The following is a 21,177-nucleotide window of genomic DNA, read 5'->3' as shown; positions in this document are numbered from 1 at the left end:
TGTTTACATTCATTTTAACTAAAACATTAATTTTACGTTTGTACGCAATTTAGTAGGCTTTGCACGTTTATGACCACTGATGGTGAATTATATTTCCGGACACCAATGTTGAGTTTGTCTTGTTGCCGCGACCAAGAAAATACGTTCAAACGTTTATAATTAAACGTGGCCATTGTAATTTACTTCGGGCTTAGTATGTTTTGTTTTATAGTTGATTTGTTTGTTTCCCGTACGAGAAAACATCACAGATCAGAGAAGTGCAATGATGGTTCCTATACGCGCAAAACGTAATATAAGAGTTAGTCCACAACCTCTAATCGTCTAACCGTTAAACGGTAACATAATACGTACCTGATGCCTACTCGAGTTTGAAAAATATCGTGGAGACGACACAGCAGTTAAATAGTTTGTCACCGGAGGTAAAATTATATACTCAAATAATTATAATTAAAACAAATTTAGACAACACAAAAACCTTGGCCTACGACCTCAACATATTTCAACGCAGCAGTGTCTATACTGTTAATAGAACGTTTGGTCTGTTAAAAAAGCGTATTCGGGTAATAACGTTTTTTGGAAATAATAGACAAAGATATACTCGTATCCTTATATTTATGCTATATTATTGTTATATTACATAAAAAATTACAGATTAAAATTACAATTAAATAGAGTACAAAATCCAAATTTCAAATTGTAGTACATTTAACGGGTAGAGTACATTTGGCAAGGAGAGTCGATCGCACTGATAAAGGCAGTAAGTTTTGCAAACATCATGAAAAGAATTCCCAGCGATTTCCGGCTCAATTAACCGTGGTATAAATTAGAGTATAGCATTACCAAATATAGGATTGGACTCCCGAAGCTAATTCCTGAAATTACAATATATAGGAGAGTTACAGATAATCTTGAGCAGAGAAACCTGCAGGTAGTACAGTATATACATGCTTCAATATCTTCCATATACAGATCGACCAGGTCGAAGATACTTGTCTCACAAGAACCAAAGTAAGAGTTTCTTCCGTTAGGAGAGGCATAGAGTAGATGGTGTCCAGGGTTGTGGAGACATCTTAGGCAAAGAAAAGAGTAGCTTTGTTCAGGGAGTACAGTACATACAGGCTTCAATTTATTCCATGTGGAGACCGACCAGGTCGAAGGTAGCTTGTCTCACAAGAAGCAAAGTAAGAGATTCTTCTGTGAGGAGGGACATAGAAATGGATGGTGTGAAGACATCTCAGGCAGAGGAAAGCGCAGCTTTGTTCAGGGAGTACAGTACATACAGGCTTCAATTTATTCCATGTGGAGACCGACCAGGTCGAAGGTAGCTTGTCTCACAAGAAGCAAAGTAAGAGATTCTTCTGTGAGGAGGGACATTAGAATGGATGGTTGTGTGAAGACATCTCAGGCAGAGGAAAGCGCAGCTTTGTTCAGGGAGTACAGTACATACAGGCTTCAATTTATTCCATATACAGATCGACCAGGTCGAAGGTAGCTTGTCTCACAAGAAGCAAAGTAAGAGATTCTTCTGTGAGGAGGGACATAGAATGGATGGTGTGGAGAACACCTCAGGCAGAGGAAAGCGCAGCTTTGTTCAGGGAGTACAATACATACAGGCTTCAATTTATTCCATATGGAGGACCGACCAGGTCGAAGGTAGCTTGTCTCACAAAGGCCAAAATAAAAGTTTCTTCCGTCAGGTAGGACATGGAGTAGACGGTGTCCAGGGGTATGGAGACATCTTAGGGAAAGAAAAGCGCAGCTTTATTCAGGTAGTACAGTACATACAGTCTTCAGTGTCTTCCATATGGAGACCGACCAGGTCGAAGGTAGCTCGTCTCACAAGAACCAAAGTAAGAGATTCTTCCGTCAGGTGGAGCATGAAGTAGATGGTGTCCAGGGGTTGGGAGACATCTTAGGCAGAGGAAAGCGCAGCTTTATTCAGGTAGTACGGTACATTCAGGCTTCAATGTCTCCTACGAAGAGGGCCGATCTGGTCAAAGGAACCAAAGTAAAACGTTTCTTGTGCGTTGGTGGGGCATGGAGTAGACGGTTGTCGAGGGGTTATGGAGGACACCTCAGGCAGAGGAAAGTGCAGCTTAGTCCAGTCCAAGTACGAGATGTAGGGGTCGGTATCTCCCATGTGGAGACCGACCACCCCGAAGGTAGTGGCGTTGGTCGGCATCAAAAACGAGATCCGGTGATCTTCGATCTTGATGCAGTCGAAACTCAGCGAGAAGAGGATCTGACGCATGGATGTCACCTGGTAAATGTTAAAAATGAAGTTTGAAAATAGGTGACATGTATCAAAACAAACTTCTTTATCCTGTAGCACAGTAATCTGTACTACCATCATTAGCTATTTTCAGCCATATACAAAACATAGCGCCGCAGTAATTCAAGTACTTTTACGTTTTGAATGGTGTTTTCTACATTTAGTTGGTGATCTGTATTCTGTATCAATAGGTTTGTACGCAAAAAGATAAAACCAAGACGTCTCACTAGAAAAACGGAACACAGCGCTACCTTACGGTCAGATTTAGCATTGCCAGGGCCTAGAATAATACTAGCGAATTCAATTGACAGTTTCCAGTAACCACCCTCAGCGATAAGTCTAGATTTGGAATTTCTTTGATTTGCTACTGCGATAAATATTGGTCTAGTATCAAGGCAGCCAATCATTACATGGGGCCGTATATAAGGGGGGGGCTCAAGCCCCCCCACATTTTGAAAGGCGTACGTTAAGATTGCTTTCAGTAGTTTGTTTCAAGCTTGAACACATTCATAAGATGTTAAAGCTAAACAATTTCCCAAGAAAGATTACCGAGCCTCTATTTTTGGAGGGTGTTTTATACTTCGTAAGTCACCCGAATGTCAACCCCTCCACTCGAAATACGCCATTGAATTAAGACTGGTTTTCCTTAAAGTTAAATATAGTGTGATAATAATATACAATGTGTTTTATATAGCGACTACAGAATAATATAGACAGTGCAAGGGTGTCAGTGAGTGAAGCTGGCCGTAGACGGCAGACCGAACAAAGATGGCGGCGGCAGAGCGTGAGTCATGCCAGTCCCTCACGCCAGCCCCGGTGTCTTACACCCAGCGCTGCGGGTTAATTACCCCATTTAGAGTAAAATCAGGCAGAATGAAAGTATAAGATACACACTCTTCTTCACAGGGATGTAGAATATCAAACCAAGAAGGGCTAGCAATTTCGGTAGCTAATGATGATGACGAAAAAGTAGGATATGTTTTTTATTTTACGGTCAACGTCTAACATTGCCTACGATGTAATCGAGTACGTAGCAGGTTACGTAGTTAGATCACTTATGTCTACACATATGAGGGATGTGTCAATCTTATGATAAGTATGCCTAGACGTAAATCCATCTCAGAAACTTATTTTGTAAAGATAGAGGTGTTCCGATCCAACCATCTCAAGGTGTAACTAAACACTGCTTGTTTTGTGAATCTACTGTCAAGTAGGCTATTTCGTTGCAACTGGTTCCACATCTTGAAAAAACATTTATGACAAACTAATGCTAATTGTGCTTAGAAAATGTGCTTGCATCAATTTGTCCTCTGATGAGCATTATTTTCATCAGGAAACGGAACAAAATAATTTGATTCTGCTGATAAAGGCTATTTTCCGGAAAGTATTTTACTATAAGGTTGCACCACTACACAAAATTTATCAACGAAGGTTTTCACAGTAAAAATTAAGACATCACTTAACTAAAGTGGTCATCTTTTTAGTGAACAGTAAGGGTTAAAGAAGTAATACGGTGAAATTATGTAGCTTATTGCATTTTCCCTCTAAACTATTTTTATCCAACAATGTATTTCAACAAAAATTTCACCATATTTTATTTTATCAAGTAGTAATAATTGTATGAGGATCACATATTTGTGTGTGATATATCTGTTTTGTATGGTACCAGATGTTGTGTTGTTTCAAATAAATACGTATAGTTGAAAATCTAATTCAGATTATTTTGCCTAGCTGATATTAATTTTTCATGGAAAATCAAACTCTTTACTGCAGATTAATATTACAAAAATGTAAAAAAAACTTAAATAAACCTTTTCAGAACTGCCGAAACCCGGCAAGCGGCAGTGGGGTGGGATTTAACGTTTACAAAACCGTATATTTAACCTACAGTAAAATTCAAAGTAATGTAGCTAATTAAACAATAATGTATAATCTGTAAAATTCTACTTCTTAGTTCAAAATTCCTCGCTTATACTTCTCCTCTACCCTAAAAATACAAAACCGTCACAGAACAAAGATTTCATGTCACAATCCTAAATTTAAGTGGAAAACACAATCTTTGTTTAGTTGTTTTTACATTTTAAAAATGATTTATAATTAGAGTTATACTGTCATCACCCTAAACTATTCCTCTTTCATTGAGTGAATAATCAAAGCAATCGATAAGTGTTGAGTATTTTAAACAACAGTGTAATTGAAACACGTGCACTGAGATTTCAGTGTAACTTTTGAGCGGTTCGGGCATCTTATACCGAACCAAGATGGCGGACCCGACTTCAAGTCACATATGCAATTGTATGTTAAGGGTGCCCTGACTATGTTATTCTGTCGTCGCTGGTTTTATATGGATAAGCACAACCCAATAACAATATTATTTTGTGGAATAGGATTATTGTTCATAGCTATATAAATTCTTGAAGACTGCTCATTGTAATTAATTGATAATATTTATAATAAATAATGTATAAACAATGTCATTACTCATTATTATTAGAGATTTAGCTGTATAATTTTTCCAGTTGTTCTTTATGTAGGGGTGGTAGATCAGCTAATGACCAGTCCAAATAAAAAAATACATGATCTTGGTAAACATTGATTAGTTTCTGAGGTACGAAAACATTTTTTATCACAAAAAATGCTACTCTTAATTTAATATTTAATGCACTACAGCAAAAAAACTGGGAGTTTCATTATAATGTTTATTTGCATTAAAGGCACAATGAGATGAAATCTGGCGCAAATGAAATACAGGAGAAAGCCACCAATTATTTTTGGAAAGTGAACAAAATATTTAATTCTAAGGTAATTGATATAATTATTCTTCTGATTCAAAAACATTTATACTTCAAAGAGACATTGAACCGTAGAATGTAATTTTAGTTAATAAAATTATTATGTACAATTTGTACGGATTTCAAAATTGTACAATTCAAATCCCTAACTTTAGAAGCTATCCACTCTTAAGAAATCGGCGAAACAATCAATTATAATTTATTATTATCGGTTGTACAATCGTATTTAAAGTCCGAGAAGGCACAGCACCAACACAAACCGAATTAAACAATCGGATATATAGGTTCATACCACCGAAAGCTGTCGTTGATGTGGTCTAAGCTACAATGCCGCAACGTTTATTTCAAATCGACATTTATAATCGATTGTTTTGCCGACCTTTATAGTGTTTTGTTACCTCCAGTCGCACGCAGAGACTCAGTCCCCGTGGGTTGTGATGGATGTCGTACAGTCGTATACAGAAGGACACCAGAGGCACGTACGGTGTCCTAGCGCAGAATGGCAGAGGATTTCTACCTGGAACGGAGATTGCAGTGGTTACAGAAGAGGCCGTATAGAGCAGCCCGTACTAAAATAGCCGCTGGCATTTGAGGCAGTGTTGCCATATCTCTGCTGACTTCCCGCGCAGCAGTGTTGGGCGCGGAGTGTTGAGGGGGGGGGGGCGAGTAAACTTCATAATTGTTATAGAAAGCTGGTAAGCATGAGGTAATTAGGTAATTCTCTACATTATGAAGGAAAGAGGTTTTTTTTTCCGGACATTTTCATCGTTAAGTGAAACAAAAAAAATCAGTAACACTACATTTACTATTGGCCTCTGGTCAGACGTAGGTGGTTGGTCGACAAATGCAGACGTATTGTGACCTGTATTCTGTAGTTCAGTTTTAATAATTAGTGTTGTGTGTAGTTTTTCCATTAAGTGCATGTTTTAGGGTTAGTGAAGTTGACACAAAACATGGTGGTTGTGATTCCTGACATAGGCGTGTCACAACGCTTTGGTTTTATTTGTTTATTTTAACCTAGTTTGTAATTATGTGTTAGGTTAGTTATTTACCTGAAGAAGAGATCAGAATGCAGATCTCGAAACGTAGTGTTACTGATTTTTTTGTTTCACTTAACAATGGCAAATGTCCGGAAAAAAATCTTGTTTCCTTCACAATTCTTCCATCGTCAAAAATAAACTTCAATCTCTACATTTGCTGTGACGTCATAACCTCAATTTTTTTACTAATGCAATATATTGCAAAGAAACTGTCTTAATAACATTTGAGACAAACTACAGGTGCGAGAAGCAAAATAAAACAATAATTAAGAAATATTGAACAAAGCTATAGATGAGCCGCTTTGAAAGCGACCTGCGCGAAGATTTCTTGCGCATAGGGGGAGGGAGGAGCAGGAGCTTGACCACGCCTACTGCCACCCCCTCTTTTACTGTATTTCCTTATGTATTATGTATTTCCTTTACAAGACACAAGTAGGAACCGAGTGCTTTGCTTCCCTGCGTTGGTGTTTTGGAGCATAAGTAATGTAGCAGTAAGTTGCCTCCACATCTCTCTCTCTCTCTCCCTCCCTCTCCCCCTCTCTCTCTATAAACGTTGTAATTACGTGTCCTACCTATTACTTGTTATTACGCGATGTAGGTTAGGTTGGTACGTACTTCGAATAGATGGAAAAAATGTACATTTAACATTTACGAATGATGCCTTATGTGATCTAAGCTATAATTTAGGTACTATTTTGATACGTTGGATGTTCTGGCACCGGTCAGAAATTCCCCGGGCCTTCAGCACAGGCTCCGCTAGCCCCAAAATTCTGGCGGAGTAAGAAAAATACTCCTCGAGATAGCACCCATATTCAAGCACAGACCACGTAAGTTCTCGTAAATGTTAAATTTAACTTTGTTCAAATCTGCAATACCTACGTATTACTTACCAAAATCGTGGAATTACAAATAGTAAGTAGATATTGACATGGAATTACACTGTTTGCTTTATTTCAGATTAATGCATTCATTACAATTCCTTATATTAGTAGTCTTAGCGACATCTGTTTTTTGTCTCAAATACAATTAAAAAAGTCCACTTTGTAATATATTTCATTAGTAACAAAATAAATGTTGATACAGTTATTGCAAATAATTGCCTAGTATCCACTCTAAAAGCACTCGCAAAAGAGTCATAGCTGCGAGGTTACAAAATATTTTTTACAGTATTATAGAACGTTAGTTCAATTCATTTTATTAAACGTTCTATGATTTTTACCTATAATACAAAAACTAACACCGTGCGGCTTTTCCAGATACAACGTATGTTGCATACAGTCCCTAAATGGTAACAATGCAGATCTCCTCTTCTACTGGTCTCATAGTTCTCCAATTCATCATCATTTTTTCATCATTTTCATTTATTTATCTCATTTGCATATAATACAAATATGTGATAATAATATACAAGAGAAGGTACCCACATGGGCAAAAGCCTGTGTGTGAGAAACCGAGTCCATCTTCACTCGAGTTTGCAATCACAATAATACTAATATATAATGTAAATATTAGAACAAAATTACAATTGTATGATTTAAAGATAACTAAAGATAACTAAATAGTAAACATACTCTGTTTGGATGCATATTAACTAAATTCAAGCAGTGTAAAAAGTAATAATTTAATCAGTTATGATAATGGAACGACATGACAAAGATGCAACAAATTCTAGTATATGAAGTTTTATGGCTATAAGAAGTAAGACAACACACGGGATATGCTTAAAGAGTGCCCAAGAAACCTTATTTTAAGACCTATAAAAAAGGAAAAGAAAAGAAAAAACAAAAAGATAAACAGAAACGAATCATTTTATTGTTGTCGACACACACGACGCACACACACACGCGCACACACACACGCGCGCGCACACACACGCGCGCACACACACACACACACACACACACACACACACACACACACACACACACACACACAGATAATTAAGAATGCTCGCACATGTCCGTCACCAAGGTATTCACAAACTATATATAAATATCATCGCAGTAATTATCACACTCGGCACGAACAGATCACTCAGAGTAGATAGAAGTGAGTATAGCGTTTGCACCACTCCTCCCCAATGCAATTAACCAGTTCATTAACTTCTTTTTGTACGCTTCGACTTTAATGTTCCAATTTTCTCTCAGTTCCAATGGTAAATTTTGGTAGATTATGTGTAGAACGTAGAAAGAATTTGTTTTATTTATAGACTTAGTATAACGTGCTGTGGCGATACCAATATTCAATCTATGCCTTGTGTTGTATGCATGTTCCACTTTCTCTAAAAATGAAAATTTATGTTTGAAACCGTACAAAATCAAAAACTTTTAGGAATAGTTGTCTAATATCAAGAATCATAAATAAACGAAACAAAAATTTTCTGATGGGAACCTCCTTGGTTTTTTGAGACCAGCTTTCATAATAGACTTTTGAGTAATTTGTAATGGTTTTATTACTGTATTAGAAGCCCCTCCCCACGCAATGATTCCATACTGAAGGATCGATTGAACATATGCGTAATAAACAATTTTGATATGGCGGAAATTTAGCACACGTGATAATGTAACGAACATATAAATGCATTTCCATAGTTTGCTATTGATATAGCTAACATGGGCTGCCCAAGCGAGTCTATTATCAAACATTACTCCAAGATATTTGAAAGTACTAACACGTTCGATACTATGGACACTGACAGGGTATCAGGCGGCCACCGCACTGCCCATTGTGCATCTTCAGCTGTAGACCCACTGGGTTCGCGCGTTGCGCGCAGGGACACAGCCATGTGCTTCGTCTTGCATATATTTACAGTCAGTCGATTACTGTCAAACCACTGTTTAATGGTGTGAAGTCCTCGCTCAGCATTCCTATAGACTTCCTCCCACATATGACCATCAAATAACGCTACTGTATCGTCTGCGTACAAGTATAACGTACCATTATTAAGAATGATATTTCCTATATCATTTGTATAGATTAAGAAAAGTAAAGGTCCAAGTGTACTCCCTGGATAACCCCAACATTTATTTGCTTGGATTCGCTTTTTATACCGTTAATTTCAACAATTTGCCGCCTATTACATAAATAACTTTTAAACCACTTCAGCGCGTTGTCTCTTACACCAATTAATTCTAATTTTTTAACCAAAATGTGTCTATCTAAGGAGTCAAAAGCTTTTGCCAAGTCGATGAACACCAATAAAGAGAGCTTGCCTTTAGCTATATTGTTATGGATGTGTCTTGTTAAATTAAAAAGGGCGTCTTCCACCGTAACATCTTTCCTAAAACCAAACTGATTTTTAAAAATTATATTGTTTTCAAATAGATAATGGGTTAATTGTTTTCTAACAATCTTCTCTAATAACTTGGATATAACGCTTAAGAGAGATATCGGGCGATAGTTCGAACGCTCTCCCTTCTCACCTCCCTTGAATATAAGCATCACCTTGGCGATTTTAAATATGTCTGGAAAAATACCATCTATTGAGACTAGTATTTATTATGTGCAAGAGTGGTTGTTTTAGATAGGTAAAGTTATCTTTGATAATATCACTAGTAATACCATCCATTCCTGGAGCTGAGCCTCCTTTTAACTCGACCATACACTCTTCCATTTGCTTTTCGGTAACTGGAGTCAACCTAAACTCCGTCCGCAACCTGATATGTTCAATATCAACCGGGCAATCAGCTACAGGGACCGTGCCAGCCAGCTCTTCTCCCACATTGACAAAATAATTATTTAGTAAATTCGCTACATAATTTGTGTTATTATCATCTTTGATATTTGTAACCGAAGCAAACGAAATGTTCCACTGGGAAGCGTGAATTTGTTTTAGTTTTCCCTGCTATTTCTCCGATATGCTGCCACAGTTTTTTAGGATTTCCGATTGATTGATTAATTTTAGTCTTGAAATAATTTTCTTTTGTTGTTTTTAATAGTTTACTTAAAATATTACGATAATTTTTGAAATAATTTAACAATTCACGGTTGAAAGGGTGACGTTTAACTCGTTTGCTCAGTTTATCTCTTTTACGGATTGATGTAATTAGTCCTCGACTTATCCAAGGTTTCAACTTCAACTCCTTATTCCGAAAAATTACATGATTTGAGGAGACTTTCATACTATCGTTAATTTTTCTGACCAACATTTCGGCGCTATTATTTACATCAGTATAATTATATATTTCGTTCCAGTTGCATCTAGCTATTTGATTTTTTACTTCGGATTTATTCATTACGACTACACTTTTACTCGATCTGCTACCAGATTTTTTATTTAATCTACTCCATTCAGTTGCAATCAAAAAATGATCTGTTATTGCAGTTTTTATGACAACTTAAATAATATTCTCAGTATTATGAGCGTCTACAAAAATATGATCGATACAGTGAGCTGTATGTGCAGTGACGCGAGTAGGTCTGTCTACACAAGCCACAAACCCTGCTGCGTACAGTACGTCCAGATATCGCTCAGCCGCCGCCGATCTCGCGCTATCCAGTATACAACAGTTAATATCCCCCACAATCCAGTACGTGCGGTCCCTGACTCGACTGTCACAGTATCTCTCTAAGTCACTGATAAACAGTTCAAGGTCACCGTCGTTTGATGGACTACGATAAAGTGCCAGGACTGTGAACCGCTCACTGCCGGTTTCTACATTCACCTCAAGACACGTTGCGCCATGAAACTTTACTTCACTCACCGTACTACTAAATAACCTATTTACATAGCAGATAACTCCATCATTCTGATTTCTCCTTAACCTATTGCAAAAAATATCAAATCCTTCAATTTTAAACATCTCATATTCTCCCTCTTCACACCAAGTTTCTGTGAGAATTATTAAGTCAAAGTTAATTTTAATGCTATTTAGTACAACCACTAGTTCGTCAAAATTTTTGTTATAGCTCCTGATATTTATATGAATGAAACGTATATTTGTGCTTGAATGATTAAATATTCTATCAACTTCACATACATCCTCACAGTCGAAACATGCAACATATCTTAAATTATCCACTTCTGCAAGGTCACCCATTATCAATCACATTACTCCACCCACCACACCTTACGCCTGGCTGTACAGAGTAACACCTACAGTCTAATATTAGCTATCCTCTTAAACTATTATCGTATTGTTATGTTTACAGTTACCAGATACACACACTCACTTTCTTATATACATATATACACTTTCTTATATTTAATTCCTAATATTGAAGGATTAAATACATTTTTATGTCCCCTTAAAATTTTACCTGTTTCATCAGTCGTTTCTTGGATATAAGAGAAGACATGTTAGTTTTAATATTTTGATTTGGATCTAAAGTTGGCTCTTTCTAACACCAATCATTCGTGATTTGTTTTGAAAAGTTGCCAAATAATTTCGCCTCGTTTTTTGAACTGATAATGTTTTTACGTAAGCTGCGAATTCCCCAGAGTTCACTTCTGACTGGTTGAGTTCACCTTCCAGTTGAACCCACACTGGGCACAGCAAAAACCGATGTGTCACTTAAGTCTGGGCAACCTTATGGACGTCCAGGAGCGACACCACTAACCGCAAATGTCGAGATTCTGGGGTTCAAGGGTCTAGTCTAGTCTACTGCGGGGGATGACTGTTGGAGTACGTAGGGTTCGTTCCCTAAGAGTCAAAGGTTTCTTGCCAGCCTAGACATAAGGGTGTGCCACCCCCTGCCTGTTTTGACTGGAGAGGCTGGTTCAGAGCTGGCTTTCCATTCTTGCTACAGGACAATTAGTGCCCTAAATTTTTCTCGTGAAAATCAACAGGAGGCGGCAACTACCCCAAAACCTTACCCATCCTAAATATCCTGTCACTCCGGAAGCAACGCAAAGATCCTTATAGGACTAGGTGCAATTTTCTAAGCGTCTTGTCCTAAGAGAGATAAAAGAAAGAATGGAAGCCTGTTAGTTGCAACGAATTTACAGACGCTGCGATCAACCGATGGGGGATTGTACTTGCGTTTGCATGAGGAAGTTGACATTCGTCTAGAAATACCATTCAAAAAGAAATACCAAGACATTTGTAATTGTAAAATATTACCGTTTCAAGATGCTGTATCTCCAATTATAGAACAGCTTTATGACATACAGTAGTTAATAATGATAATTAATAGAATTAATTTTAAATATAAACTAGTTTATCAATATTTTATACTAATAATTATATAAATATTGGAAAGATTATTTTTAACTACCTGCCCCAAAACCAAGCTGGATACCCACAAATTGATATGCTTAGTCTACACCGTACTCAATACAAAATAATCCATTGGTATGTTTGTAAACCCTTTATAACCAGGGGCGCACTACGCTATTACTACCCCCCCCCCCCACCCATAGCTACAGACCTGACACCACCCTGGTGAGTATCACGTGGCCGTTGATTGTCAAAGTGATGAAGATGGCGAAGTCATTCTTGACGTACTCCATTTCAAGGCAACCTTCAACAAGGTAATAACAACTATATTAAATTTATTTTATTTTTATTTTATTTTAAATTATTTGTTTAAAACATACAGCCATACGTATTTACACAATACGATTTTTAGACAAATTAAGTAATACATGTATACATTACGTAACATTTATACAACCCCATACATAACATTGTGTTTTTATCAGCTTTCCATTAAATCTCTGTGATTACTTTGAGCTTGTTTTGAAAATAAATAAATATGGAGTTTCGATCCTCACAAGCAATGTCAGATGAGCTACATTGTTCTTAAAAAAGAAAACAAATATACATACAATTGTTTTAATAAATCGTACATTAAAAGACATAGAAATTAAGTTCAAATTTAAGAAATATGTTTTTTTACAACCATTAATTTTATATGCTAAACGACCTACGTTCTTACTGAAATGTTTTTGGCACGGGGCTGCAGTTTTCAAATTTAAAAATATTGGTGCTGTAAGAAAACTTACTGTTTGAAAACTGACAAATTTAAGTATACAAATACCATAGTAAAAAGATAAAATTTAAAAAATCACTACACTTTGGACAAAACAGATTTTTTTTTGGAATAAATCCGAATCGGGATTCAGTTTAGTGATTATGATCAGGCTACAATAATAATGAGAAGAAAGAAATTATTAATTTCTTAAATTCCCAATTAATATAATAGTTCACGTTTGTTTGTCAGAAGCTCCGACTGGTATTAAGTCCATTAATGAATAAATAATCCATAATATATAATAAATATTCACAGTTTCGTTATAAAACATTAAAGAATTTGTAAAATGGTAGTCATACGAGTTTATGTACAATACTAATACCAATACGATTGTATTGCAGGCAATAATCAACAATACAATTGAGAGGGCGATACGTCTGATTACTGAATATTCAATATTTATGATTGTACGGTGCGGCAGCTGTAATACGTTTTATGATATCATATTCATTACTTTAATGTAATGGTTTTCTGTTTTATTACCCTGTAAATAAAGGCAGATAATTTTGAATTAATTTTAGGTTTTATCTACAAAGCACTGTAGAACCACGGCTATTTTTCACGTTAACTCAAAATGTGCTAATACATTTATTAAATGTGAATTTTTTGAATTGCCTGAGTCATCTTTCACATTGCATTCACTATGCAATTAAATCACATCCCGACAATTCTGACTTATTTGATAATACATATATGACATTTTACAAACGGTATTCTCACTGATTTGTACTTCTGAACCAACACTGGATACAACTCCAGACACTTATATAGTGAAATAGTAAAAATCAGAACATCAGGAGGAAATACCAGGAGTTTGAAACACGATCGATGTTATTTACAAAACAAATCGATACGTAATCAAGAGTAATAAATATTGTAAAATGGAATGAAACTAACAATTCTATACATTTGAAAGATCTATTGGACAAGTAGATGATGATATAAGTAACGCATTACAAAATACTTTATGGGGTTTATAGAATGATGCATGTGAAAATTGGTGAATAAAGAAGGATAATCAATAAATACCAGGAACATAGCATATAAAAGAGAGGAAACAACTGACAGAGAGTGTGCTACATTACTGCTCGTATATTATTATAGACACCACAGCGACAGGGCCTTATTGAAAAAGAGGTGGTCCTAGGGGCTTGGTAGATAGATCAATCTGTTTTCAAAAAAGATTGCTATTGATTTTGTAGTCAATAGAACAAAGTCAGTAAATCTGCTCGTCTATGTGATAACTCTTGTTATATAGATCGTATAAGCTTGAAACTTGGCATATAAGTTCCTCATGGCCGAAAAACATTTTTCATTTTGAGATGAAATATGAAAAAAACAGGCCATCCGTATGTCTATCTGCACGTCTGCTCGTCTATGCGATAACTCTTGATATATAGATCGTATAAGGTTGAAACTTTGTTCTAATGGCACACAGAAAAAAATCTAATCATATTGAGGGAAAATATTATAAAAATAGTCCATCCGCCTGTCTATCTGTCCGTCGGTACGGTAACTCTTGAAATAAAAATCCTATAAGGTTAAAACTTTGTATGTAAGTTCCTAATTGCACAAAGAAAAAGTCTATTCATATTGAGTTAAAATATAAAAAATAGTCCATCTACCTGTCTATTTGTCCTTCTACTCGTCTTTGCGATAACTCGATAATATATCCTATAAGCTTGAAACTTGGTATATAAGCTCATGGCTCAAAGAACAAATCTATTTATTTTGGCGTAAAATTATCAAAAGATAGTCCGTCCATCTGTCTGTCTGTCCGACTGCCCTTCTATGCGATAACTCTTGATATAAAGGTGCAGAGACTTGAAAATAGGTATGTTTGCTCGTCTTGGTTTAAGCACGACTTCTACTGATTTTTGGGTCAAAAACACTTATGCAAGTCCTAACACCAGTCTGCCCGCCTGGATGATACTACTTTGTATATAGGTTTATTTGGATGAAGTGAGGAATTGTTTCAAACATTAAATGAAAATAGCTCATTCACCCTAACAAGAGTTTGGTACTCACCCCTGAAGCTCTCTCTCCCTAGTAGCTTCACGGAAGTGCAGCAGCCGCAGTACATCCCCTGGCAGTTGCAGTAGCGGCTACCTTGGGTCACCACCTGAGCATCCTCTTGTCCCGATTCCTGCTTCACACTTTTGCCCATCCTCCTCACCGTCTCCTTCCTGAAGAAGAACTCTTCGTCCTTCTTCATCTGGTCGAAGATATCTTTCTCCTTCGCGAATAGCCTCTCCTCCTCCCGAACCCCAAAGAAGTTCTCAATGTCTTCTATGAAGGACGGCTTTGATGTGGTCGGAGAGCCGAAGAAAGGGACGACGTTGTTGAAGAAGAACTCTTCTGACGATGATGATTCAGCGGTGACTGGAATGAATTTATAAAGTCAAGAATTAATATAATTTTACAACATCTATTATTAATTAAGTTTACACATTTTGTATTACTTATTAATAATTTAAGAAAAACTCTAAATATTAAAAATATTTCAAATTATATTTAATGAATTTTGTAAAGAATTATCTTGAAATTATTCACTGATTTCAATCCAGTAATAGTTTCTTTACAAACATCATAGCATTCTTCCGAGAAATGCGGAATAGAAAAAAATACTATAAGAAGAAATTTTAATAATTTTTTAACATTTAAAAAGTCAATAATATATGAGAACTGTTTAGTATTCATTGAATTAATCTTATATTTAATTTATTACAGACAAGGGCAAACGTACAAATAGCATATTTTTATACAAAGTTTTGGCCTATTTTTTATGATTGCAATGTTAAATACTGTTTACATAACACATATAACGTTACCACTTTGGCTAACGTGCGGCCCAGTATGAAAGATCAGGACTCTGATTTTAGTATGCTACTTTGTATTCTGGTAGTGAACGTATAACCCCATATTCTTTGTTTTAAAATATGTTTTGATGTAAAATAGTCCATTGATTATTATTTCTTAACATATCAGTTTTTGGAAAGGAGGAAAGAAAATTATAGAAGTAGTTCAAACGAATTTATTGGGATTTTAGAACAAATGTAGTCCAAGAAACGCCTTCTTTGAGCATACATTTTCTTTTTGTTTCCCTGCCAGTCATGCATTTCATTACTGCTCAATTTCCGTAGTACAACAAGCAAATATATAATAAATAAATATTTTACAAATAAATACGAGCCAAACATTAATGCGGTGCTAGACTTAGTAAAATACTTCATTTACCTCCAGGGTTCGAGGCCTTAATGTACGATACCAAGACAACTGAAACAACTGTCCAAGAGGCTGGCGAGATGCCCATTGCTACCACTGAAAAAGCAAAACCACAAGTATATTAATATTTATGTACAAATGATACTTAAATAAGCTGTACTACTTGTCTTGTATTAATCAAGTATGTTAAAATGGTGAATTTTGTTTCACAAACCACAACGAAGGATTGAACTCTCTGTCATTTTTGTACGTGATATAAGTAAATTTTAATCATCTGCAATACTAGAGTGAGATAAATTATGGGCCAGATAGTCTTAGAAAAAGCGAGAGAGGAACCATCTGACAACATTCACTGTTTTAATAATAATAATATATGATTAGGATTTTGATTGATAATCTAGTTTTGATTTTTTTGACTTAGACTCTTTTTAGACCTGAAGAAACGTGTAGATTTCAATCCTCGAAACGTAGTGAAATACGTTTTAGTTACATATTACGATGGTAAATGGCCTGTTATCCTTTTGGAATAGAATAGAATAGAATATGATTTATTTTTGAAAATATTACAATAACACATTATATACAATGGTATACAAAATGTAATAAATCAATAAAGTAACCTAAACAACCAAATGTATACACAATGTACCAAAGGTTACCTAATGAGCAAACTTAAATAAAAATTTAACATTCTTGTAAATAAAATTAAAACAAAAACACTCGTAAATTAAAAGTCATATTTTCAAAAATAACTAAGGCCTCTAGAGGCAAGTGTCTGTGGAGAGGTTCCTTTTATAACACAAATCTTTTTCAGCTCAAAGAAAATTTCAACAAAAACTTTGATTTTTTATAAGCTCCTAAAATAAATTGATTAAAAGTGTGCTGTTGCAGTTTCAAAGCAAATGAAAATCCACTTAAATAAATTCAAACTAAAATTTACTTTTACCTTCTTTAATTAACTAGGAATCTATGCAGAGAAAAAAAATCTAATTTATCAAAACCCAATAACCACTTCTTTAATGTTTTTGAAAATAACTTTATATTCTCACAACTAATAATTATTGAAGAAATTATACTAAACATTTTAGGTCCCAAAAAACAATAACTATTTGAAAATTATTTTATTTTAAACCTTCCACTGTTAGTAAAAAAACAACTTTAAACAAATAATCTAGTTTGTTGTCCGTGGTAGTCTTAAAAAAGCGAGAGAGGAATTGTCTAACAATATTTACAGTTTTAATAACGTCTACATGATTAGGATTTTGCTTGACAATCTAGTTTTGATTTTCACTATTTTAGAGTATTTTACACCTGAAGAAGAGTGTAGATTTCAATCCTCGAAACGTTGTGTTTACACGTTTTTGTTACATATTACGATGGTAAATTACCTGTTATACATTCAAACCGTCCATCGTCAGTAAAAAACTTTTAAACAAATAATCAACTTCGTTCTAACCTCTAAAATCTGCATTTCACAACTGATGAATCATTATAATCATCTGATCCTCCAACAAGACAATAAGCATTCACTCAGTCCAGGGTATATATGGTCAGTTTCATGTACACGAAGTTAAACGTATTTTATTACATTGTTGTCAAAACACAATATAAAACATACCCTTGTATTTCCTCCACCGGCGGTTACCATGGCAACTAAGGTCTAGTCTCTCTTCACGCACTGAACACTGCAGTGACTGCGTGACTCAAGCGAGTTGTTTATCTCTTATCAGCTAATACAGATCAATCACTGATAAGAGACCTATTTCTGTCACGCGGCCTCGTCATTTTCGCCTTGAATAGCGCTGTGTTCTCAGAAACGCAAAAATAGAAACACCCCATAACAAATGGTTAAAATAACAGATAAAATAGAACAATGTAAATAAATAGTTAAATACTTCACTATCTCGTGTCCCCCCATATCCCCACATATAAATACAAGAAAGGTGTACGCCAAACTAAGAGTAGCTAAGAGTAGTACGTCAGACTATGGGCTCGTTAAATTTCGAGACCATAAGCGTTAAACTCAACGACATCCTTGAAGGATACGGTTCATCCTATTGATGGAAAAAGCTGCCTTGATCTAACTATCGCCAACAAGTATAGTAATAATGTCAGGAGACCTGCCTTTCTGCTGGAACTCCCGTGGGCATATATATATATATATATATATATATATATATATATATATATATATATATATATATCCGATCATATGTTAGTTTGGTTATTTAAAACGCATATGTGACAGATATGGCCAAATACAAAATAATTGAATCCTAAAAGGTGAGGGCTCTGTGGTGTAATGGTAGCACATTCACCCGGCAAGTGAGAGATCCGGGTTCGAGTCCCGGCGGAGCAAGTACTTTTTGTGATTCAATACTTATTGAAAAAATTATATATATATTATATATATATATATATATATATATATATATATATATATATACTTGACGGTCATATGAGGAAAGTCCGCTGAAGGAACATGTACCACCATTGAACTAGATTTAGTTTGTTTTAAAACGAAGCTTCTTCAAACTTTCTAGCCAATAACTCAACTCGATCTGCAAATATCGACCTGAGTAATACAGTAGGCTTCTAACTCTCAGCCAAATCCAATGCAGGTGTATGCATAATCATCAACTCGATGATTTTTCCTGGAATTAAGGTTTATGTAACATTTAAACAATTCTTCTTCCTGGTTAGAAATAAACCACCTTTCCCATTTATTTTTTTTTTAAATAATGAAAATGGAATTGTTTTTAGTTAGACTTATTTTAAATAGTTTTTTAAACAGGTTTGTTTGATTTCCGAGAACATTCAAACATTTTAGAGCAGCCTGCAAATACTATGATGCAACATCTCAACAACTTTGTATGCGTTGTGCTGTTAATTTTTGCAGTCATTTAACTGAAAAGCTACAATTTTATAATATATTTAAGCGATATTTTCATAACTCTTCGTAAAGTTATTACTGGTAATATATTATGACCAATTTCTACATAGAGAATGGCTAAAAACAAGTCGCATTTTAAGCGATATAATTATTGTGATATACTCATATAAAATAAATTTGTTATAGAAGTTTTTAAATGATGATTCACTTAACATTAAATAGTTGTCAAATGTTAAAAATATTATCATATAATTTTATTACTCACTAAATGTAGGAAGAATCCGGCTCCCTACTTTTCATAACATAATATTAACTGAATTCTGTCTATTATTGTGTGGTGTAGATTTTACATTCTGTTTTGAATATTTTATTCTATCACTCATTAATAAAAAAAATAATAACGGGTTACACAAAAGTATGCAATAATTTATTAAAATGTTACAAACTCAATATGAATGTTTCGAGGCATAGAACCTTGTGTGTATGTTTAGCTTTGCAACAGGCAGCTACAATACAATATCATTAATACAATATCATTAATATAGGACTGTCCTACGCTTAAAAAACAAGTCTTCAAACAATTAGGTTTTGTAAGCTCTAACAAATTCTCCTTCCCCAAAAAAAGATGAAATGTTGCCTGTTCCAGAATGGATTCTCCATCACCAGGTTGCAGTACAGAAGAATCCGCTGGATTTTTAAGTTAACATTACTAAACATAGCACACTTTTACAGTTCATTATGACGTAAACGTACACCTATAGGCTATTTACACATAACATATACCTCGGCAAGAGCATTCATTGACTAGGTAGACGTCAGGTTATATAATCCCAAAATTTCAACTTACAGGTTTTTAGGTCGGATCATAAAGCACTAAAAATATATGACGTTTCTTTTCTTTCTTTGGCGAAGTTGAAAAAAAAAAATCCCAATCGATTTCAAACTAAAACAATATATTTGTTTAATTTTATTACTGACGATTGGGAAGGTTTCAAAGGATAATGGGATATCTGACATTTACCATCGTTATATGTTATAAAAAAGTGTAACACTACGTTTCGAGGATTGAAATCTACCCACTTCTTCAGGCGAAATATACCAAAAATGTGACAATGGAATGCCACTCAAAGTGAAAATAATTAAGTAATTCCTGACGAACTCCATGAAGTCCAAACTGCAGAGAATTCCAGAATTTCCAGGAGGAAAGTCCAGTTTGGGTTCATTCCCTATAGTCTGGACATAAATGCAGATCGTCACTTAATTATGTCAACTTTGAGTGACAGACCATTGTCAAAGTTATTTAATATTTTAATACCTTAAGGGATTTTTCGCCTGAAGAAGTGGGTAGATTTCAACCTCGAAACGTAGTGTTTATTGTATGTAACGAATAACGATGGCAAATGTCCGAAATCCAATTATCCTTTCGAAAGAATTTAAATCCAATTTAACCAATGAATTTTATAATATTTGGAGTGTAAATTTTGGAGTTATAGAACGAAACAATTACATTTCCCCACTACGTAGCTGTTTATTCATGTCCAAGACAATATGGATGCAAGGACATAGCCAGCGAGGTGGTCAGGACTCCCCCCAAAATGTTCTATTTTTTCAATTACTTTTTCAGTAAACGATTATTGTTTATTTAAATAATTCAGTATTACTGACATGTATTGCTGAACGATCGTTCTCAACAAAGAAACCGGTCAAGAATAATATAATATAAGGAACAAAATGGGGCATTACTCTATCCACTACGGCAAAATATCAGTTGTCTGGCCCCCCCCCCAGATATTTTCCTAGCTATTTTCTTGTATAGATGGTTTCCACCCTCGCTATTATCATATAAATCATCCAGCTTCATGTTTCGAGTTTTTCATCATTTTCTTCCTTATCATTAGCATCTTTTTAACATTTTGGAATTCTATTCCCTCCAAGTACGGTATACGCCTGCAGTCAAGCATATTTTCTTGTTTCTTAAGG

The 21,177-nt window shown here is 35.1% G+C and overlaps 1 protein-coding gene across 1 annotated transcript; it reads right to left on the bottom strand.

Moving 5' to 3' along the window:
- Positions 1–1,963: 1,963 nt before the first annotated feature.
- LOC124374770 lies at positions 1,964–18,043 on the bottom strand. The gene is made up of 6 exons (XM_046832924.1): positions 17,923–18,043; positions 16,317–16,400; positions 15,108–15,461; positions 12,474–12,566; positions 5,463–5,581; positions 1,964–2,260 (listed from the first exon to the last, which is right to left on the bottom strand). The coding sequence occupies exons 2-6, from the start codon at positions 16,390–16,392 to the stop codon at positions 1,964–1,966; spliced, it is 939 nt and encodes a 312-aa protein (XP_046688880.1). The 5' UTR covers positions 16,393–16,400; positions 17,923–18,043.
- Positions 18,044–21,177: the final 3,134 nt, after the last annotated feature.

This window comes from Homalodisca vitripennis, unplaced genomic scaffold (genome assembly GCF_021130785.1).
Source record: "Homalodisca vitripennis isolate AUS2020 unplaced genomic scaffold, UT_GWSS_2.1 ScUCBcl_9966;HRSCAF=18633, whole genome shotgun sequence".
NCBI lineage: Eukaryota > Metazoa > Arthropoda > Insecta > Hemiptera > Cicadellidae > Homalodisca > Homalodisca vitripennis.
This window is presented reverse-complemented; position numbering and strand designations above follow the sequence as displayed.

What these genes read in the sequence shown, in the direction of transcription:
- LOC124374770 (XM_046832924.1), bottom strand. Translation starts at nt 16,392, where the DNA reads ATGGGCATCTCGCCAGCCTCTTGGACAGTTGTTTCAGTTGTCTTGGTA. An exon ending in ACTCACCAGGGTGGTGTCAG is followed by an intron (nt 5,582 to 12,473) that starts GTCTGTAGCTAT and finishes TCTCCGTTCCAG; the next exon opens with GTAGAAATCCTCTGCCATTC. An exon ending in GTCTCTGCGTGCGACTGGAG is followed by an intron (nt 2,261 to 5,462) that starts GTAACAAAACAC and finishes AACATTTACCAG; the next exon opens with GTGACATCCATGCGTCAGAT.